The following is a 23,304-nucleotide window of genomic DNA, read 5'->3' on the forward strand; positions in this document are numbered from 1 at the left end:
CTTTTCTTCTTTCTTTTCTTTTCTCTTTTCTTTTCTTTTTTCTTTTCTTTTTTTTTCTTTTCTTTGTTTTTCTTTTCTTTCCTTTCCTTTTCTTTTTTCTTTTCTTGTTTTCTTTCTTTCTTTCTTTCTTTCTTTCTTTCTTTCTTTCTCTTATCTATATGAAGCAATATATGTTAACTAAACTTATTGTGGTGATCATTTCACAATATATGTAAGTCGATTAATTATGCTGTATGCCTTAAACTTATACAGTGCTACATGCCAGTTATATGTCAATAAAACTGGGGGTGGTGGTGGTGGTGACCTCTTTAGGTATTTCAACTAGAAAGGGACATAATGTAGGGAATTGGGTCCTCTCAAACTTCTTGGGTGGGCAAGAGAAGCAGGCTCACTTATATACACATACATCCTATTGACCTTATTAGTTTTGTTTCTCTGGAGATCCTTGGCTAAGGTTAACCTTATCCAAAGGGATGACAAGAGAGGCAGTTTGCCAGGGTCTCATGACTGAGTAGAAGAAACAGTATTGGTTTATAGTTTCAAGGTAGAGGGAGGCAAAAAGAAAAGGAGGGGACTAGGCTGATTCCCAGGCTCCTAGTGTGGATATCCAGCTGGTGCCTCTGATCTCAATAAGGAAGACAAATACAGTGCCAGATATGCCCATGAGAAAACAGAGCACACGTTCATCATCCTTAGAAGACAGCTAACATCTCTCAAGTGCAGCCATGTTTCAGTGCATGAAAGCCACCCTGTACGTGTCACAGGTTGCCTAGAATAGGCAATTTGGTTGTTCCCTCACTCATCCATTAAATAAATGGTTGTTAAGTGCCTATGAGTCACGTACTGTTCAATGGCTTTGGACGTCCAAGGGTGAATGAAAGATCAGTTCATTTCCTCCATGTTTTTATTCTTATTTAGGAAGATATAACAAACACACACACATGCATACACACACAGATAAAATAATTCCAGATGGTAATATGTGCAGTAAGGACCATGAAACTGGGCAACGTGATAAAGAGTGACAGGTAGTGGGGGCTACCCTGGACATGGTTCTTCAACTCAAATATACCTAGAACCCATGAGAATGTGGGAACCGACCGGATGGCCATGGGGTGAGGGGCCGGCTGAGCTGCTGTGTGTGTGAACAAGCTGGAATCAAAGTAATGAAATCCAGGCTTACGTGAATTATGAAAGGGAACCCAAGCACAATAGGAGCATCTGTAATGCACCCCTTGGTTCCCCATACTGAAGGCGAGTAGGTGGGAACTGAATGGGCCTCCATGGGGTAATGCAGACGGCAAACTGTACGGCAAGGCCCTGGCCCAGGGCTGAGTCTAAGAGCAGCGTGGGGATCCCGGTGCGATGGAGGCTTTCTGAGGTGCAGGCGATCCCTGGGGCTGTTAAATCTCCAGACTGACACAGTGCTTGGCACACACTGGTTTCTCTCGAAATGTCAGTTGACAAATTAAGAAATCCCCTGCCTGAAGATGGAAGGAGCAGCCACAACAGAACCAGGGAGCCTTTGCATTCTGTGTGATTTCTTCACACTTGGGGAAGCATTTGCTTCCCTCTATGAAACAAGCCCCCACAGCTTTCCAGGTGGGGATGGGGAGCTGGCCCTATGGCTCCAATTCTGTTTCCTTGATAGCAGCGGTTGCTGTCCTCTTGGGGGGGACTAGGATTTGCTTTTAACACTTCTGCCATAGTGTGGCTCCAAATCCTTTCCTTAGGTTTGTCCCCTTAGCAGCTGAGACAGCCTGGAATTCTAGAAGACTTCATTAAATGCTAAGGAAGTAAAAAAGACTAGTATGCCAAAGAGCTCAAGAAGGGTAATCTATCAGATTTACGTGGTATGGTTTTCTGATCGTTTTAGACCTGCAGGCTCTGGTACCACATTCCATGTAGAGAAATTGTGCAGGTCTAACCCCAAAAGATGGGTGCAGTTTCACAGATGACATGACTCAGCTCTAGGCCCGTCACCACGAACAGGGAACAAATCTTCCTTTCTACAACGAAGCTTGTGTCTGCCATTAAGATCTCATGGCCAGATCTAGCAAATAAAAATACAGGACACCCAGTTAAATTTGGATTTCAGATACATAGCAAAGACTTTTTTAGTATAAGTATATCCCAAATATCGCATGTTCCAAATGTTGCATGAGGTATATTTATAACTAAAACCAGTCTGTTGTTTATCTAAAATTCAGATTTGACTGGGAGGCTCCATTTTTACCTGGCAGTTGTACTTAAGATCAAGAAAGAGATTTTAACTGGTCACCTGCACCTGGCCTTTTCACCCAATCCTCATTCTGGGTTCCAGTGCTGGGTCTCCACACCTCCCTCAGGGGTGGGTAGAACTATTACAGCTATCCCAGTTGTAAGTTGTGACTTCTTCCTTTATTTAAGACCCTACCTACTTCCATTTCTATACAACACGGGTTCTTGCCTGTTTGGACAGAATCATAATATCTGAACATAAAATGAGCATATTATCCACACAACAGAAAGTATGCATCTGTCATCGTTTTACGCAGTCAGTACACAACAACTTTGTGTTTTCCTTTGGGAATAACTAAACTCAGTCCCCTAGTGACCGTGCTCAAAAATCTTGAGGACAGTAAAGCTTCTTGGACAGTTGGTAGATATTCAGTCTAGAGCATTTCCATTGCTCTTACATATCAGAGGATTAAAATAGTCAGCCAACCATATGACATGCCTAGGAGCTATTTTCAGCTCTGTTTTAACCTGTTGAACTCCGGATAGCAACTTCTGTATTTTTATCTTATGTTATGCTTCCTTTGAGGCAATAAGTATGGGGCAGTCAGGTTAGAAAGAAATAACTAACAACTTTCAAGAAAACAATCTAAAATAAGCCAACTGTGTAGCGAACATAAAAATATACAGATTTCCTTTGCTTCTACTGGTATTGCCGAAGTCCACGTACTTAGGATGTCTGCACGTAACGTGCATTTAGCCGCGTGGTTCTTTTGCACTGAAACTTTTAGATCAGATGTGTTAGACTTTCTCCCTCCCCCACTGCACGATTAGTGTGAGACCTCTTGCCTCCTCAGGCTGAAGCAGAGTGCTAATACTGTTTAACTCTTAATTCAAACATAAAGTGTAACGGCCACATGAGCCATAACAGTATCTGTCTAAATATTAGCTGGAATTCCTAGTCCTGGTTCTTTTACTGACCCTGGCTGTCTAGGCAATGTTTAAAAGTGCCTGTAGTCACCTCCCTTTTTCCTTTGCTTATGTGGGCATGAGACTGTGCGTTCTTCAACAGGTTGGAAGCCTGTCTTGTTCGCTGCTGTCATGGCCGACTCAGGCTGCCATAACAAAACACCACTGATGGGGACAGCGGTGGCTTAAACAACAGGTATTTATTTTCTCACAGTTCTAGAGACTGGATATTCAGCAGACTTGGTTTCTTCTGAGGCCTTTCTCCTTGGCTTATAGACAGCTGCCTTCTTGCTGTGGCCCCCTTGGTCTTTCCTCCGTGCATGAACCCTTGGTGCTTCTTTGTGAGTTCAAATTTCTTCTTCTTATGAAGACACTAGTCAGACTGGATGAGCACTCACCCGAATAGCCTCATTTCAATTGCATTACCTCCTTGAAGGTCCTATCTCCAAATACAGTCACATTCCAATGTATTAGGGATCAGAAATTCAACACATGAATTTTGGGGAGACACGGTTCAGCCCATAAGAACCACTGTCCAATAACTAATTCTGTGCCTGGCACCTGGTACGCAATAAATGCTGAATACAAGAACTTTGATAACGTCATTGGTGAGACAAGCCACTGAGTTTCTTGCGGTAGCTCATCCAGAGTGTGTGATTTTTAAGCTTTTCTACCTACACATGTTATTTGCCATTGATTGTGTGACAGCAAGTAATCTGACAGGATATTAGATTTGGACACCCTGCTTCCACAGAGATTAGGCCGCATGTATGTCGGAGCATCCTTCCCGCCCCCAGGCACAGAGCCTGTCACTTCCACGACGTCTCCACCGGCTCCCCATCAGGCTCCTGATGGCGGCTGACGGGAAATGCAGTGGCAATAATGAGGTTCCCCAGCTGTCTGTCAACTCTAGCCCTCCTTTCAACAGATGCTTGACCTCACCCTGTGGAGGCATGCATCTCCCAGTTTCCGTTATTTCCTTCACACTGGGAAGAGAAGTCCTAACCCACGAAGAGATCTCCTGCTACTTTTCTAGGGGAGAATGGGCATCTCGACAACATACCCATTGTCTGAGCTGCGCTTTGCTCGACTAGTCTTTCAGGGCAAGGGAGGAAAAAAAAAAAAAAGCCCCAAAACTTTGATCCCTGGGGAGGCGAAGCGGAAGTTGATCTTCACCATTAAATTTTTTTATAGATAGCAAAGTCCATGCTTCCACCTGCATCCAAAGCACAGAGGCAGCTGGCAGAACAAAGCACCAGAGAAAAATAGCTGACCAGAATCTCTTAAATTGCCCATGTACAGGTGCAGCTTGTTTTTCATCTCGGTGGCAGTCACTAGTGATTGACAATGTTTTACTCAGAGGACTTAACCCTTTTTTCTCCTACATGAACCAGAGTCAAGGACCATGGTTTAGAAAATAACTCCTACCCTGCCGTCCGTTCGAAAGAAATCCAACCGAAATGGATGGCAACGTTACTTCAAACCAGTGTTCCCTTCAGGGAAGGAAGGAACTAAACACTTTTAGACAAAAGTTTTGGAAAATTATCGCTAGGCCTCTCCAGCTTTGTTGCCAGGGCTGAGGTACTCCTTTTGTGCTGACAGACACCCAGATAGAGGTGGATGCTTTTCTGGAATGGGAGTGATGTCATGCGTCGGATTCTCTAGGTGTGTCATATGTCTTGTACCTGACCTAGAGAACCAATTCCTGTTTGCCCTCAACTTTTTTCCTTCACCATCAAACGAGCTGTCTTAGAGGGTAAGCGGCAGAGAGGAGACACGGGCATGCAGCCTAGTTTTCAAACTTCCCAAGATGGCGAACGGGACAGCCTTGCCTCGCTGGTGTTGAGCTGGTTTGTTTCTTTCCCCCATGACAGCTCCCACCGCATCTCACATGGGGTTACTTTTCATAGTTGTGCACAAGGACGTTAGCCATTTGGGGAGTCCCCTTGGAGGAGCTGAATTTGTGTAGAGTCCAGACAGATAGGTCATCTGCATAATGGCAGTCTTCGGAGCTTTCGTGGGGGATGAACTGAGGGATCACAGAGGGACGAGGGCAATTTTTAACAAACACATGAACAAACATTGTGAGGGTGGCATGAATAGCTCTCAGAACCTCCACAAGAGTTGAACATTTGGAACAAGGCCAAGTGCAAAGGAGGAATTATCTCCTAAATCGTGAGCCCTCCTAGTGAGAAGAAAAGTTTGTTACTGCTGATTACAAGTTCTCCTGAGCTCCCACCCGGGAGCAGAGTCCTGAGCCAAGGATGTTAATGAAGACACAGTATTGTGGGTCAGAGGGCTTCACGTTCTGGTAGGTGTATTATAAATCATTTCCTCTCAGCACCAGAGACGTCACAGACGAACATTTTTAAATAATTTAAATGCCCGGAATGCACCATGGTATGAGCACAGAGCATGACTTCCTTAACCCTCACAGCCATGGAGAGATGGTTTGACTTCTGAATGGAAAAAATGACATGCAGATAACTCTGACACTTCAAGAGTCTTAGCAAATTTCCAGCTGTCACACACGCCCAAGAAGCTTCCTAGTCTGGGTCTTTGGCCTCGACATGGGCTTGGAAATGAGTCCATGCTAGGTTCAGGGCATCTGTCCAGATGTTCAGGTCTCCACACTCAAACCAGTTAATCTGGAAGTAAAATAATCAAAGGAACTCTGTGGCCTGGAAACCAATCTCCCTCATTCATATAGCAAAACTTTTGTATGAGTCTTGGTATGGTCCTGTGACCAAAAGCTATTGAATTGTAAAATTGTGAATTTCCAATAATTGTTTTGATCTTAAACATGGATAGCAGCTGCTAGTGATTGTGCATGAAATAAAATACCCAGATTATGCAGAAATTACAGCCTCAGCTCCATGGTGATAATCTAATGAGGCAAAAGCTTGGATGTATGTCAACTTAATCAGAACAATAGGTGCTGTCAACCAGACAGAGATACTGTAGGAAGTAATGTCTCAGAAATAACACGGTCTGGAGTTCGGCGGCAAAACTCTTCTCCCTGGGAGTTTCTAGCAGGCGTCTGGAATATGTTTTTCCTTCAGCCCAATTCACAAAATCTTCTGTGGGAGCGGTGAGAACAAATCCTAAATTCTGCTTCAATATTTACCCCTTGTATTTGGACTTATGTCACCACGAGAGTGGAAGCAGAAAACTCACAGGCCCGGATCGACCCATGGGGCAGCTGAGCGCCCAGGATTTTCTTATGGTTTTGGTCTCTCCATGAGGGAGATACTCTTTAATCACCATACTCATTCTAACAGATTTTCGAACCAGGGGTTATATAGAATGCTCTAGACTTTGGATATTCTTGGCCTTGGGAAAATGATTTTTTTTTTTTTTTAAGTTTGTAAAGGTAATTACCATTATTTACAGTTCTGAGGGCAAAGCCCCACCCTGGGCTTTGGGCCAGGGGATCTCAGGCTGGAGTGTGGTGAGGTGAGCCAACTCTGAGACAAAAGCACAATTATGCTCACATAAAAACCAACACTGGTGGTAGTGGGATGAAGGAAACACCCACGCAAGGGGGAGGGGTGTGTAGGGAGGGGCTTCCTTTGAAGTTTTGCATAAATCTTGTAAAGTTTTCCCCCCCATCGTGCTGGGAATGAAGAGCCCGAGTCTTTATCCTGGGTCTCTTATTAAGCTGTGCCATAAGGAAACGGACTTCCTTCTTATTTGATTTGCCAATTTTTAAAACTGAACTTTAAATAAAAGAATTTTAGAAGAATTAAGAAAACGGGAAGTGTTGTGTAAGGTGTTATGGAGTTTCTTCATTTCTTGGCAGAAAGGAACTCAACTAAAACACCCAAAGTGGACATCTTTCTTTTTTAAGCCCACTTCACGTTGTAGGTAGTTCCCTGACCCTCCTTTCTGATTCACATCCATTTTCCACTTAGGAAAGTCTTAAAGCTGTGGGGTTAGAAAAAGTGTTGCCACGGTATGTCTGGTTCTCCTAGTCAGAAAATAATTAGCTAATACATAACTACTTGCACACGTTACTTTCTTGTGAACTATGCCATCCGCCATCTTTTTCTTCCTGCCAGGTGATTATTGGAGCTAATGTTACGAACCCGTGGCCAGAAAGTTGTAATGGAAGTGTTGACGCGCCCTGAGATCCATGGGGGCTACAGGGTAACTAGCCATGAGCAGCGAGTGGCAGGGAGAATCGGAACCCAATGAGCAGGCACCCCCAACCTGGCCGAGAGTGGATGAGTGCCCTGGTTCCCAAAGGGCTGTCCCCATGGATTGTCCATGGCACAGTTCACGAGAAAAACCATAGGAAGTTGGATTTTCCCTTTCAGTCCCGAAGGAAAATACCCTTTGGGAACCGGTGTTAGACACATGAAGTCCTCTGGCTGTGACCTCGGTGAAGCCAAGGCTGAACGTATTTTGGGAAATCAGCCTGCCCCTCGCTGCTGCACACCTGACAGAACCCGAGCGATCAGTTCTGGGCACCCAGCTCTTTACTGCCCCGCAGCAAAGACGAAAGGGGAATTACAGGCGGGCTGGACTTGAAACACTGCTGACACGCCACCTGAATTTTCAGGTGCCCCGGGGAGTCCTTTCAACCACCTGGAATGGAGGCTGGTTCAAGGTACAGATGCAATATGTGTTTGTCTTGCTTTTGTTTGCACCTGAATACAAGTACCAGCTGGAAGCCAGAAGGTGTGGAGTATTGCAAACAATTTTGACTGTAAATAAAGAGAATGTAAGAGTTTAAAAAGAAATTGCTGTGAGCTGCGTCCGGGGGGGGGGGGGGATAGAGAAAGAGAAAGAGAGGGAGAAAGAGGGAGAGAGAGAAAGAAGGGGGAGGTAGAGAGAGGGGAGTAGAGAGGAGGAAAGGGAGAATAAATAAATTTGCTAAAGGAAATAGAAAAATCCACAGGAATTTGTAATGGTGTGACAGTGCTGCATATTTTCTATGATATGGTAATATCCCTACCTACAATTTGTCCTCAAATTACCGATGTATAGAAAATAAGACTTTGGACCTGTGATCTGCCTTGCTCAGTACTGAATGTGTCTACTATGTGCCTGGCCCTGAGGTAAAGCCCTGGAATCACTGATGAAAAGATAGTTCATGCTACACTCAGACAGCAAGTTCACACGTACAGTGAGAGTGCTGCGTGACAGAGACGTCCCAGGGACCATGAGAACGGAATGGGCCATCCGTGGCTCCCTAGGATAGTGAAGGGAGACTGGAGAGGGGACGCATCGAGAAGGGATATCATACACAAACCTCTTCTTTCACCAAAAGACATAATTCCCACAAGGGTGTGAAATGTATTGGTGGTAGTCTTAGTCATTCCTTTTGGACTAGGATAATGTCTGTAGCATATGGAATTTGGAAATACAGCATTTTACTTAAATGCTAAAAGTTGACATGAGCATTTCCAGGGCAATATGCAACACCAACACTCTTTTTGACCAACCCATTTTGTTGAAGATTGTTCTGCAAAAGGCATTAGAAATTTGGAAATTATTAAATGTTTAACTTTCTTATCTAATCCTTATACCCTAGTTTACAAGCTGTGTGATCGGAGATACACAGCTTTACCTTTCTGAGTTGTAGGGTTTTTGTTCTGTTTTAAATGGGAGTCATAATATCTACCTTTTAAGTTTATTTTTTTGAATTAATTGAGATAATGCATACAAGGAATCCTGTGCCTAGCCTGTGCTCAACAAATAGTAACTATAGTTAAAATTAGCCTGTAATAATGTATAATTATGATAAACTTTTCCTTTTCCTGCTAAATTATGACTGTGCATAGGACAGAGTGAATAGGAATAATGACAATTATTTTGTGAAATTAGTGGCTACAGCCTACTAAAATGGTTAAAATTTTCAGTGAAATAATCCAGTAGTGCTGATGAGTAATTTATTTAATAGGATAAATGTCAAAATCACATTTCCCTGGCTGTGTAGACAGAGCGAGTGTCACAGCGAGGTTACCCACAATGGCCCACATTCTCAAGAAGCTGACCAGACTCTTGTTTATACTCAGGAGCAGTTACACTAATCCTGAGGAGAATTAGAAGATCAAAAGTTAAAAGCACATCAAGACTAAAAGTTAAAGGTGTTCAACAGCATCTTTAACATCAGTCACCTAGAAATCTGAGTGCACAGTGTCATGACCATAAGCAGACCTGCCTTAGCTGGACCCATGCCAAAGGATGTGGCGCCCCAGCCCCCTGCCCCAGTCAGCCAGGTCTGCGTTTGACTTGTGCACCTGTGCCTCAGGGTCTCCATGCAGCTCCTGAGACTTTTTAGGTAAACACTGCCGGGCTGGATACTGGGCTTACTTGTTGAACAAAGACTTTGTGAAGCTTTCAGGATTTTTTTTTTTTTTAGATGATAAAAACATGGGTGATGAAAATGACTGGATTCACTTATAGGCATGGAAATAGATAACATGAAGCCAGGAGTTCTTACGAGGAGTTGCTCAGACTCAGCAACAGTCATAGTGTGGACTTTGGTCTATGAGTCTAGGAATCATTTCTCTCAGAAAACTACTGAAATTTTAAGAAAAGAGTGATCGAGGCATTGGATTCACAGGCAACAGGTTCAGATACACAAATTTTAGAAGACTTTTGAAGTTTTTTTCCCCCTCAGATGAATGGGAATGCAAAATATTATGCAAACCAGTTTTAATCTTCTGTATACTTTGCCTCAGTAAGAAAAATTAAAGACAAAAAAAGGGAGGGGTCCCATCCACATTTTAAGATTGTGTTTTTATGTAAATACAGCGTTGCTCAGAATGCACATGTGGCTTGGGGCGCCTGGGTGGCGCAGTCGGTTAAGCGTCCGACTTCAGCCAGGTCACGATCTCGCGGTCCGTGAGTTCAAGCCCCGCGTCAGGCTCTGGGCTGATGGCTCGGAGCCTGGAGCCTGTTTCCGATTCTGTGTCTCCCTCTCTCTCTGCCCCTCCCCCGTTCATGCTCTGTCTCTCTCTGTCCCAAAAATAAATTAAAAAAAATAATAATAATAATTTAGAATGCACATGTGGCTTGAGTAGAACTCACCTTCTGGACAGGTCCTCCATCTTGGATTCAGATGGCTTTGGAGGCAGACTTAGATGTGATCAGTCATGGTTTTAATGTTTAATGTTGAATTCAGTGAATGCTACTGGCTGATGTTAGGCAGGGAAGAAGAAAAGGGGAGAGTGTGAGAAAGCAAAGAGAGAAGGAGAAAAGATGAAACGCTGCTATGACCACAGAAAGGTATTACAGAAAGACTAATGACATTTTTGTAGATTCCTTCCATAAATTCCCTATCCCTGCTGGGTATTTAGAATTATTACAAAGATTATATTCCACTTGGTGACATCCTGTGATACTGAGCGTAAGCACAGATTTGTAAGAATTATCTCAGTCACACAAGAAATAGGAGAGAATACATTGACCAATAGATTACATATTAATGTTAAATAATACCTTGATTGATAGACTGTCAGTTTCGATGTCGGCTGTTAAGTGTCTTGGTAGACATTATTTTTAGGACGCTATGAGAGCACAGTGAGGAGGTCACTAACCCATTGTTACTAATTGGGAAAGGGATCTTAGTGCATACATTTGAGATGAAACCGGAAGGGCAATATTTAGCAAAGGCATGGTGTGGAAGAGTGTTTTCAGGTTGACAGCACAACCCAAGGGCTTGAAACAGCAATCGTGCTTTGTGGGAAGTACTGGGGTCTTGCCGTAATGTGAACAGAGGGCACCCATGTAAATCACAAAATGGGATGAGGCAGCAGGGGACAGGTCATGGAGGTCTTTGCTGTCCTCAGCTGCTTGGTCTTTTGAATACCAACAGTTTCTTACTTTTGCTGTCAACTTTGGAAGTCACTGACTTTCATTTGGGTTTGCTGTGATCAGAGCACAGGACTTGATTTATAGGAATTATTCTGAGCAAACAGGAAAAGCTGAATGGATTTAGTGACAGCGGATGGGGACACCAGTGGAGTTTTGAGCAGGGTGTGACATGCCAGGTTTGCATTTTATAAAAATACTCTGTGGTGCCTCCAAGTTGCTCAGTTGACCTAATGAAGTTCTAGATCAAATGGGGAGTTACTGTCTTTTAACAGAAAGTGTATTTGGTAACTTGAACAATAAGCATTTGGCTTATAAGTCCAATGCATGAAATGATTGTTTTATTTGGTTTATGAAAAGGTTTTGGAAAAGGACCCTGGCATTTTCTGTACATTTTCCTCCTCTTTTGACTATAAAACACAATTAAAAAGTATTTTACATGTTTTGGACTGTTATAACTTCATTTTTTAAAATGTTTATTTATGTTGAGAGAGACAGAGAGAGAGAGAGAGCGAGCATGGGAGGAGCAGAGAGAGGTAGAGAGAATCCCAAGCAGACTCCACACTGTCAGCTATCAGGGCAGAGCCACTGCAGGCCCTGAACTCCCGAACCATGAGACCATGACCTGAGCTGAAACCAAGAGCCAGATGCCTAACTGAATGATCCACCCAGGCACCCCTATAACTTCATTTTTAAGTGCTTGCATTTAAAATATATAAATACTGGATGGCAGCAAAAACAAACATCTTACAGCTGACTTCAGAAGGAGATCATTCGATTCCAAAAGACACATCTAAATGAGTCTTATTAATTTATAGGTGCCTCTTCTATAGAAAACATTTCCTGGCTTTCCACATAATTTATTTCCACATATTTCAGATGTCAGTGAGGAGTTTTCCTAGTTGGAAAGAACACAACATTGGGAGAAGGAGAGCTGGACTCTCATCAACAGTTGTTGGGCAAGTCATTTACCTCCCTTGTAATTGGTGTGAAAAATGGAAGAGTCCTGCCTTTTCTGTGTAATGAAGGTTGTTACACAATGAGGCTCAAATTCGGTGCTGTTTGTGGAGGTCCTCTAAAAACCACTGTAGGGTGACAACAGCAATAAACACATGACATTTTCAAGGTGAGACACAGAGAAGAGTTGAGGCTCCTGGTTCAACTGTCCATCCAGCTCCTGTCCAATGCTTGACAACCAGACATTCAATCACGGGCTGTCGAATAAGTGAATGTGTGTGTGTGTGTGCGCACATACATGCACACTTTTAAAAAAATATTAAAAGTGTTAAAACTATTGATGATCCTGAGTTATAAAAATATATTTAGGAAGGTAGTTAATAATCCCAGCTTTTTAATTTTTTTAAATTTTATTTTAGAGAGTGAGCGCGAGCTGGGGAGAGAGGCAAAGAGAAAGGGGTAGTGAGAATCTCAAGCAGTGTGGAGCCTATTGCAGGGACTTGATTCCAGAATCCTGGGATCACAACCTGATCTGAAATCAAGAGTCAGATGCTCAACTGATTAAGCCACCCAGGCATCCCATCCAGCTTTTGATATATATAAACAGAATTAGTTCTTCTCTGTATCCAGTTGTCAAGATAGAAAACACACACACACACACACACACACACAACCTCTCTTCTCATACATGCATAAAAATGTCACTTCTCCACTCTCTCTTACCTATTTCCAACTCTCACTCATTCTAATTCATCACTGTAATAACCTAGTTTTAAGGGAAATTTATCTGAATGTAGACCATGCTCTACATGGGATGGTCACTTTCAGCTGCAGATGAGGTTGAGAAGATTTAGGGCACTTTCAGAATTAGGATTTAGTCATTCAGCTTTAAGTGAAGTAAGAATGTTACCAAGTAGGCAGCAGTAAGAGGAGGGGAATCAGCAGAAGGCAGGGTACTGCCCTTGGTTTCTGTGATTCTGGACAAGTTACCTAACAGGGGTGTGTAAAAGAAGGGTCTTTGTTTTATTTTTTGGACACATACTGTCCATCCCATTTCCAAAATTTTACATAGTAGAGCTCTGAAGGGAGCTTTTCAGGGGTTGGGGGGGGGGCAGAAGGGTGCAAAAGCTTTCCTACATTCCCTCTTGTTCACCTTCCCTCAGATTATTCTGTTTGGGGGAATGCATGGTTTGTTGTTGTTTTTAAACTTAAGCCCAAGCAACAAACTTCTCAGGCTCTCTGAGATAGGATCCATTTTCAGTAGTAAGGACCAAGAGAAAGGCAAGAACTAGAGAAAATACAAGGAGCATAATGTTTGGTGACTGGGCTGGAACCACAACCTTTGCCTGGCTTCTCACCTGTTTCCCTTGAGCAGCTTCCATTTTACCTTCTACCACCTGGGACCTATCACCTCTGAGATTTCCAGATTCAAGGAAGACCTCCTTGGGACCTCTTGTTTGTGATCGGAGGAACTCTGACCTTGTAAAAAACATGGACGAGGAAGGTTGTGGACATGGAATCAATGTAGATTTATTTTTTAGACGTGGTGTCTCTCTACTCCTCCAGTAAGGAGGAGCCTTATTTACTAAGATCCACTCTTAACATCAACCACTATAACACCTTTATCAAATGACACATCAAGTAAAGACGGATCGTTCTTTCACACTGATAGGAACTGCCAAACAACTCACTGCTTTTTAAAAGATTTTATATATAATTTTTATTACCTTTTTAAAAAGTAACCTCTACACCCAATGGGGGGCTTGAACTCACGACCCTGAGATCAAGAGTCACATGCTCTACTGATTGAGCCAGCCAGGCAATCCCAGAACTCACTGTTTTATAGGAAAATCTATTTTGGCAAAACCCCCCACAAAACCATTATTACATTATTTTCTTTCTCTGGATTGGAGGGGGGATTGGAGCAGGAATAATGTCTGAATTTATCTGTGCTCTAAGTTTACAAAATGGTGGGATTGTGGCTTTCAGAAAAGGAGGACACCCAGATGGAAGAAGTGGTCTTGTGTCTTCTTTTCAGGAAGAGGATGTGTCCCAGAGACTACCAAGAGGGAAGTGACCTTCAAACCTCCCAGGAGAGAAACCCATCATAACCAGCAGCAGGCACCCATGCACGGGAAGGGCTGACCAGACTGTACAGTCTCCTACCCAGGGCCATTCATCTTCAGGAAAAAGACCACAAAATGCAGAGAACAGACTAAACTCATTATCTCAGCCCAGGATCTGTTCTATATTCTAGATGTTCTTCTATTTTGAAATTCAAAATTGACAAGTCTGTCCTTGGCTATAGGGCATCCTAAATACAATAGTACTATATTCATGTTTGAAAGAAAAATCTACCTTCACTTTATGTGGCTGCAGGATCTCCAACAACTATGGTATAACAGTCTGTCGCAAGTGTATTGGATGTTTCAGTTTGCCAGACCTGTCATGATAAATTAATTACAGGATGTTGCAGAAATGGCAAAGCTCCAGCAGCATCTTGCATGGTTTAATATAGCCCCATTTCCCCATTTCAATGTATTTGTGGTTAGATAAATCCTCAGAAATTTACAGCTGCTATAGACGAGTTTATTATGTACTCTGCCTGCACACATGATAAGTATAATAAGAATTTGATGTTCTTAAAGTACATAGATTTTACTGACATTTCTTTACCACCATGGAAATATTTAGTTGCTAAAAGTAGCATCTGCGGATACTTCTGAACATTAACTTCAGCAGAACAGGCAGGGATGGTTAAAAACATTACTATGCTTAACCAAACCTTCCATTTACTTTAAATTGAAGAACTGCAGCTCAGAAAAAATTACATGGGGCATTTATATAAAATGGCCCTGTGAGCAAATAGAAAAAAAAAAGTTAACTACTGATTGTCAGTTGAAAACACTTTAAAAACTGAACTGAAGCTACCACACTTTTCTCCAGGGAACCTTCCTTTTGTCTCATGACTGCTTTTCTCAAGCTTCAGTTAGTTTTTGCTCTGGCAGCAGTTATTTTCCTCACCTTCTTGCTCTTTCCTCCTTTTGTACTTTATCTCTTCCTTATCTTCAACTGAGCAAATCATTTCCATTCTATTCCAAGCGATTTTAAATGATTGACAATACAGAAGTTTACTTATATAAACACTGTACAAGCAAACCATTCCTACATTTTCTTCCACCATATTCTTTCACAATTCTTGACAAGGATCAAATGATGAATGAAGGAAAACTGAACTGGAAGTAGTTAAATTAGATTGTTCACTCAATACTTGTAGAAATGACACTGCAGTGTATATATTTGGGCCATTTTGACATCGGTGACAGAGGTGGGACGTGTATTGTGGTTATATATGCACTTATGACCCTCCCTCCACTTTTTAGATTGAAAACAGGAATTAAAATTGTAGATTCTTAGCAGTCTTAGCCTCCCTCGTTGAGATAACACAAATAATTCGTCCATAATCAGAATGAGTTTCAGGTGTCAGAGAGCAACTTTAGAAAACAGTGTGCTGAGAACATATGCTTGATGTAGATTTGAAGAAGATCATTAGAAAAAAAGCATTCTTTGTGTTTACAAAACAAATGTTTTTATGCTATCCAGTTCCCGCCTTAACTTAAAGTATTTCCTATTCACTTTAATAACTGGAGCAGAAGGGTATGATGAATGAAGCGCCTCATTATGAAGTTTGCTTTCTGGGTCTCTACAGAGAGTAGCTGTCTGCTTCTGCCTAGTTGGTCCATTGTTAACCCTAAATGATGCTGACATCAATTCTCCTGCAGATAATTGGGTCCATCCATAGATTGAGTTCTCCAGTCAACAGAGCCTTTTGATTGACATGACTCTTGATGTTTTTATTATCTTTTATATGACTGGAATGGAGCCTTTCTGTTTCTTGAATAATATCTTACTGTACATGTATTAGTTTGATTCCACAGAATCTTTCTTAAGAAAATATAAGAACTGTAGTATGGAGTAAAGATTTATCAAAATAATTATGGGATAAACAAAGTTATCAGCTAAAAATTTTTTGTTAACTCAGACATATTTTATTTTATTTTTTTGGGTGTCTGGTGCATTAAAGACATATTAGATGCTTCTAGTCTGAGTGTGGTTGTGGGTACATCCAAACTGCTTCTTTCTTCTAGCTTGTGCTGGAGTCTCCAACAATAAGCATTTACTGGCATTTACTCTATACAGCAACTGAGATCCAGCCCTTCAGAGACCTCCCAGTGGAGTCTGACAATCTCCATTTACAACTAGTGCTGACGTCACTGGTCACGTGCACTTGGACAAATTACTTAACCTTCAAAATCTTGGTTTCCTTATTTGTAGGGCAGGTAATAGTCTACCTACCTCATTGGTTTGATATGAAGAGTAAATGAGATCATATACATAAGGTGAAGATTTGGGGAATATTTTCTGTTCCTGAGTTCAATGAAGCAGAAATCAACAAATACATAGCTTAAAAAAGTCGGACTGTTGAAAAATGTTCTCATAATTTACTTAACAGATACGGCTCTTCGATGGAAATCATTTAAATACATGTAAAAGTGTGAAGTCTTGGGGCACCTGGCTGGCTCAGTCGGTAGAGCACGTGACTCTTGATCTTGGAGTTGTAAGTTGGAGCCCCATGTTGGATGCAGAGATTGCTTAAAAATAAAATCCGTAAAAAAAAAGTTGAAGGTCTTGAATTTAAAGGTCCTAGAACTCTCTCAAAAATATTTGTGAGTTAAATATACAATTAAAGTGACATGTCATATAAAGCTATGACGTGGTAAATTATTTCCCAGATATACTCTTGTTGAGCTTCCTAAAGTGAAAACGTCTTTTTGCAATAAGACTTCCCTGTAACTTAAAACTAAAATTAAGGTCAAGTATTTGCTTTTCTGGAAAGAAGCCTTACATAAGGTTTTAAAAGTACCAAGTATTAGTCACTTAAAAACACTGATTTCATTTAAAATGTGCATTTTAAACATTTATTTGCATCATGGTGTAAAATATTTCATGTCTTAAACCTTTATAAATGATAGTTTTTTTTTTTTCAACGTTTTTTATTTATTTTTGGGACAGAGAGAGACAGAGCATGAACGGGGGAGGGGCAGAGAGAGAGGGAGACACAGAATCGGAAGCAGGCTCCAGGCTCCGAGCCATCAGCCCAGAGCCTGACGCGGGGCCCGAACCCACGGACCGCGAGATCGTGACCTGGCTGAAGTCGGACGCTTAACCGACTGCGCCACCCAGGCGCCCCATCATGTCTTAAACCTTTAAAAACTTGACTGTTGTACTAGCTTTGCAAATCTTATCCACTCAATAGTTTTGATATTGAAGAAAGTTTAATGTTCAAGATAGAGTAGAATCAATTGGGAAATAAATTTGTAAGAACGGCTTAAAAGTATTATTTAGATCTAGAGAAAGATAGTGTCAAAATGTTACTTGTTTGGAGAAAAGAGACTTCATAAAATGGGACACAATTCAATGATTTCAGAATGAAGATAAACAAAGAAAACTCATTTGTTACTAAGAAAATGTGCAGTATTAGAATCTTCAAATAGATTCTTGTGTCCGATTCCTTTACTTGACTATAATTTGGACTTCTATTTGGAGGGCACTTTTATGATCGCCCCCACCCCATCTCATGTTTGAGAGAATGGTAAAGATGTTTTATTAATCTATTTGTGGACATAACTGGAGTCTCATTTGTCAACAGCACAAAAGAGAGAAGGACTGGGCTTTGAGTAAAACCAACTTTTCCTGGTTTTGCCTCAATTGTTATTTTTGTCTTCAGTAGTTGCGATATAAAAATAACCCTTTATTTTTCATATGAACATTGAGATCTCAGCAGATGTTTAGCTCCCTTGACATATTTCATTTGTCTTGATTTAAAATCTTTCTGCAACTTGTTGAAATTCTTTGTGATTAAAACTGAAATCAGAGAATCAGTACGCATCTCAAAACAATGCGCTGAAACTGCAGAGATGCATATTTTTATTTTTTAATTATCAAGTGCATTCACAAGTCAGAAAGAACAAGCTTCTACAAGGGTGACTCAAGCTGCTTGGGCCGGGCTGTACGTGAAGGCACAGATGTGTGCACTCAGGACACTGGGGGCTCTGTGCCACCCGAACAGACTTCTGTGCTGATCGCTGAGGGCTCTGGCTGGCCTTGATGCCACTCACCACCTTCAAAAATGCTCCCCCCTTTTAAGTTCTACACAGCAGGGGAATGTTTACCAATTTTCATGCCTCAACAACATGTGCAGGGATAAGAGCCACATACATTTTTACTAGAAGATATTTTGTATTGGGTATACATCTGGGCAAAATTTACACCTCAATGCTCAACACTGTTTTTCTCACTTCTTACTTTAATGGAATCAATTGTCTAATTTGGTAAATAAGTTTTCTGGGTTTTATTAGTTTTGACCTGTGTGGGATTACATATTTACTGACAGACTTATAATCACATAGTTGAGAAAGGAGAAGAGTCAAGAAAAAAAACCAAAGAAATGAACTTTTCTATTATAACATCACACTTTAAAATATATAGTCACACACACACACACACACACACAAAATATATATATATATATAGTCACATGGTGATGATACCATTGTTCTGGAACTCAAGAAATAAATAATGCAATGTAATAATTTAAGAATAAATGTTAAGACTAAAATAAATATTAAACAACGTTAAGTCTACAAATTACTTATATGCTTAAATATGAAATGCTCTTTTTAAAAAGTAATTTGAAACACTGCTGCCAAAAGCCATTTTTAGTTTGTATGTATCAAGTTACATGTATGAGTCATTCAAAACTAACAAATTTGTTCCCTTTTAATGTCTTTCTTACTGGGACCATTTTGAATACACATTCTGAAGCTGCTTCCCTCTTAAATAAAGTTAAATTTCAAAAGCATATATTTCATAATCTGAACATAACATCACACATACAATCACAATACAGATGTAAGAATATTAAATGACTGCTTGATGGACATCCTGACAGTGCAAACACTTTTCCTTCATCTCGGCTGAGTGGCAATTATGTTTTTTTCTTTATTGGTTTTCCAACGGTGGTAATGTAATTCTGATGCAATAACTAACACACATAAGGACCAATACTCGGATCAACAACAGTCACAATGATTTAAAATAATTAAGGTCAAAAGGCCCCATTTATTTTTCTACTCATATCTCGCTTCTGATTTTTCTAGATTCTTTCATAAGGACAAGGAGTAGTGGGGCCTTACTTTCTTCCTTAGTATCTGGAAGTTCTTCACTCTGAAGAGAAATTCCGTTTGGTTTAATTTGTCATTTCATTTCTGTGTATTTGGTTGTCTCTTCATTCTTCAACTCTTTACTAGGAGAAAAGTACACAAAATGTACTAAATGAACTTAGACAATGTCTTTTGGCCACAACCAAATCTTGGTGTGCCCTGGCAACAACGTGGGTAATAAGCACATTGCGTAACACACACACACACACACACACACACACACACACACACACACCCAAGAAAGACCAAAGTACTAATCCCCTATCTCCTAATGTGCTTCTCGAACACACTGCTAACACTTTTGGCACCGTTAGTGGTTGTGTAAGGCCTGCTCCAGCACTGACAAGTGAAAAAGAAGCACACTTCTCAAATACAGACCCTAAGCACTCCAAACCTGGAGTAACTTCCAGAAATTAAGAGCAGGCAATCAGAATTCGGAAAGCTCTTCATTCATTGGAGGAAAAAATGTCATGGATGATGCTCCAAGGTTAGTAAATGGGAAGGATATAGACCATCTTATTAAATAGCATTCTTTCATTTAGTCAATGATTATGTCTATTTTCACAAAGTGGGTTAACTATTACATTTTTTCGCATAAAACCAAAAAATGGTGTGGGTCATTTTTAACAAAGGTAGTGATGGTTAATTATGCATTTAGATGCAGCTTTGAAATAAATCAAATTATGTCACTAATGAAAATCAAGAACCAATACGTGGATGAAACAAGGACCTTCTTAGAGAACATGCAGGAAGGACACAAAAACTAGGGGGAGATAAGCTAGTCGTGTTGAACCGGACACCCTTTACTGCAATTATTCATGTGCCAGTGGTGAGTATCTGAAAGTAGATAAACACGTTGCTGTCCTTCCTCTGAGCAGAAAGCGCTTCATGCTTGATTGCTCTCAGAAGGCAGATGCTGCCTGAGAGTGATGGCAATGTGGCTAAGGTGGCGATCAATTCTACCAAGCGCTCCTGGGAAAAGTAGAGGCTAGGTCATTGTGGCACGAAAGGGCAGGGTAACCATTTCCTAAGCCCCTTCCCTGGTAGCACAGGAGGCTTAGGCAACATCTGTGCTTTTAGGGGCAGGCTCAATCTTAAATAAATAAACTATCTTTTTTGCTATCTTTTTTTGATGAAAGACATTTACACATGAGGGGAAAGAAAATCCTTTGTCAGTCTGTTTCCGGACTTCAAATCTGTTCAGCAGAGCTAGCACAGATAAGGTGGCGTTAAATGTACAAGTCCAAAAATGTTCCAAGTGAGGCTCACGAAAGCATCTGAAGTAGAGTGTAAAAGGGTACAGAGGTGGTGTGCCAAGGTACAATCTCACTTGGGGCCAGAAAAGGGTGTCATTCATTCTGTCCCTGTGTGTATACATGGGAAGCACACAAAACTTGTCCCAAATTAGGGCCCAGGGCCCAACAAAAATGGAAAAGAGAGTAGTAAAGGCTCAAATGGATGCTGGGCACCAGGGCCTGAGAAACCCTATAAACATCTGCAAGGGGCCATGAGGAAGGTAAAAGCATCTTAGAAGAATAACGAGGCAAAACAGAGTCAGAGGAGGAGTTTATAAAAGTGGTAACAAAAACAAAGAAGAAAAACAGAAAAGGGAAGGGAGAGAAGAGCAGCTGGAAGTGAGTGGGCTGCATCCTGCACGTGCAGAGGATGTAGGACAAGTGACATTCATCAGGTGGAGATGGCACAATGAGAAGTAAACAGAGAAGCCAGAGGACCCTCCGGAGAGGGAACCCTCCAGAGACACAGTGAAGCAGGCCGTACAGATAACATCTTTAAGAGAAGTGAACCACGCTAAGTGGGGTGCAATGCATCTTAACTCATTTATTCCTCATAATAATCCTTGACGTAGGTATTGTCCCTACTTACAGATGAGAGAACCGAAGAACAAAGAGCGAAAGAAGCTTGCCTAAAGTCATGTACAGCAAAAGTAGCCAAACGGGACATGAAGCCAGGTGATATGGTTCCGAACTCAAGCGTTCTTCATCCCGAGTTGTCAGCACAGAGCCCGAAGCAGGGCTCGAACTCACAAACTGCGAGTTCATGACCTAAGCCGAAGTCAGACGCTTAACCAACTAACCCTGCGTGAAAATCTAATTAACTGTCGTCGTCGTCGTCGTCGTCGTCGTCGTCATCATCATCATCATCATCATCATCGCTTAAGTATTCACTGTGTAGAACATTATGTGCAACACTTGTATGGAAGTGGACAATAAAATTAATAATGTGTTAGTTTTATTCCTATTTAAAACTCCGTTTTCAAACAATTATATTACAGTACAGCATGCTTCTCTCTCTCTCTCCTAATCAGAGAAACTGCGTATCAGCCTTTCATCACACGAGTTGTTTTTAAAAAAAATGTAACAGTGTTTCCAATTGGTATAAGGAAGAGAACTACAGTACTATAGGCCATAACAACTCATTCATTACTGTATAGGCCAGGTGACTGTGAAGCAATTACAATGATTACACTAGGCTACCATAAAGTAATCATATTGCTGCATCTGTTATCAATGCATGAATGTTTTACGTTTAAATAAATATGGATTTTTACATTACCTTTTCATTTTTGATGTCAGTATTAGTAATACATATTACACCTACAGTGTTTTATATCATATGAGACAATAATGATGTAGGTACAGACAGATGATTCATCTCGTAAACACGATGTGAACTTACGATATTGATTAGTACAGTAATATAAATGTATTTTCTCTTCTGTATGATTTTCTTAGTAACGTTTTTGTTTCTCCAGCTTACTTTATTGTAAGAGAACACTATGTGATACATGTAACATACAAAATATGTGTTAAGTTACTATTTATGTTATCAGTATTCTGGTCAACAGTAGGCTGTTATTGTTTGGGGGAACCAAAGTTATACACGGATTTTGACTGCATAAAGCAGGGACTGGTGCTCCTAACCCCTGCATTGTTCAAGAGTCAACTGAGTATGTTGTATACAAACCACTTCATAACCGTCTTTCTTCTACTCAAACATCTTTCCATGTCTATGAAAATACTTCAATAATGTAACAAATAGTATCACATGGTATTCCCTTATAGAAATGTTTTATAATTTAATCAACTCTATATTCATAGAAATTTAATTCTTTCTTCCTGTTTTTAAAACACTGCTTGAAGGAACAGCCTTTTAACTGATTCTGCCCATGTATACTTGACTATTTTCCTATAATAGATTCCTAGAACTAAAACTGTCAAATCAAAGGACATGAACAGTTTGACAAGTTAAAAAAAAAAAGAAGTATCACCAAGCTATCCCCCACAGGGAATGGATGAATCTTATACAATTATCAGCAGTGTATGAGGAAACTCAGTGCCCCCATCGGTTTTATAAGTTTGAAACTTGTTGCCATTTTGTGAGGGGAAAAATACTGTATCAGTTACTAATTTTTGTTATTTGATCACTGGAAGGGAGACACTTTTCATATATTCATTTTAAGAATGTCCTCTGAAGGCCCTTTGCCAATTTTTCTTTTCTTTGTTGATTTTTAAGAGTTTTTAAAAAATATGTTAAGGGTATTAATTCTTTATCTGTCACATATCTCGTGAAGTTCTTCCTCATCCTGGGTTATTATATGTTTCTAGATTTTGCTTTAAATCATTTTGAAGTTCTTATTATTAAAATTTGTTTTAAAATGTTTTCTGATTCTGTTATCAAGGATAAAAAGTCATTTCTTAACCCATGATTGTATAACTACTCATCTATATGCTTTTGGTATAAGGAGATTTAAGTTTTTTATAATTAAAATCTAAAAATACTTATGAAAATTCTGAATCTGGTTTCCTTTAAGTGACAACTTCACAAAAGTGGACACATTTCACGTTTAGCAGACAAATGTCACCACTGCCTAACCGAGAAAACAGAGGCCTCTTCTTCAGAAAGGTCTTCCTGACCTTCCTACATTCCATCCCCCACAAGAAAACACCATCATTCAAACACACTTGTCTCACTGGCCTATCTCAGTACAAAAGTGACCCTGCCTTGTTTCAAATTCTAATCTGTGTATTTCTCT

At 40.6% G+C, this 23,304-nt stretch overlaps 1 protein-coding gene across 7 annotated transcripts in view; it reads right to left on the reverse strand.

Moving 5' to 3' along the window:
* Positions 1-2,026: 2,026 nt before the first annotated feature.
* Positions 2,027-23,304, reverse strand: part of AHI1 (Abelson helper integration site 1) — a 222,134-nt gene continuing 200,856 nt past the window's right edge. For 4 of the 7 annotated variants that reach the window (XM_049654402.1, XM_049654403.1, XM_049654408.1 and 1 more), the window contains one exon: positions 19,120-19,358. In XM_049654402.1, coding sequence (XP_049510359.1) covers positions 19,323-19,358 — 36 coding nt within the window. In that variant the 3' untranslated portion in view covers positions 19,120-19,322. Of the gene's footprint in view, positions 2,054-19,119; positions 19,359-23,304 lie in introns of those variants that run through there. The other 3 variants (XM_049654404.1, XM_049654405.1, XM_049654407.1) reach the window with 3 other exon arrangements.

Source organism: Panthera uncia (genome assembly GCF_023721935.1).
Source record: "Panthera uncia isolate 11264 chromosome B2 unlocalized genomic scaffold, Puncia_PCG_1.0 HiC_scaffold_24, whole genome shotgun sequence".
NCBI classification, from domain to species: Eukaryota; Metazoa; Chordata; class Mammalia; order Carnivora; family Felidae; genus Panthera; species Panthera uncia.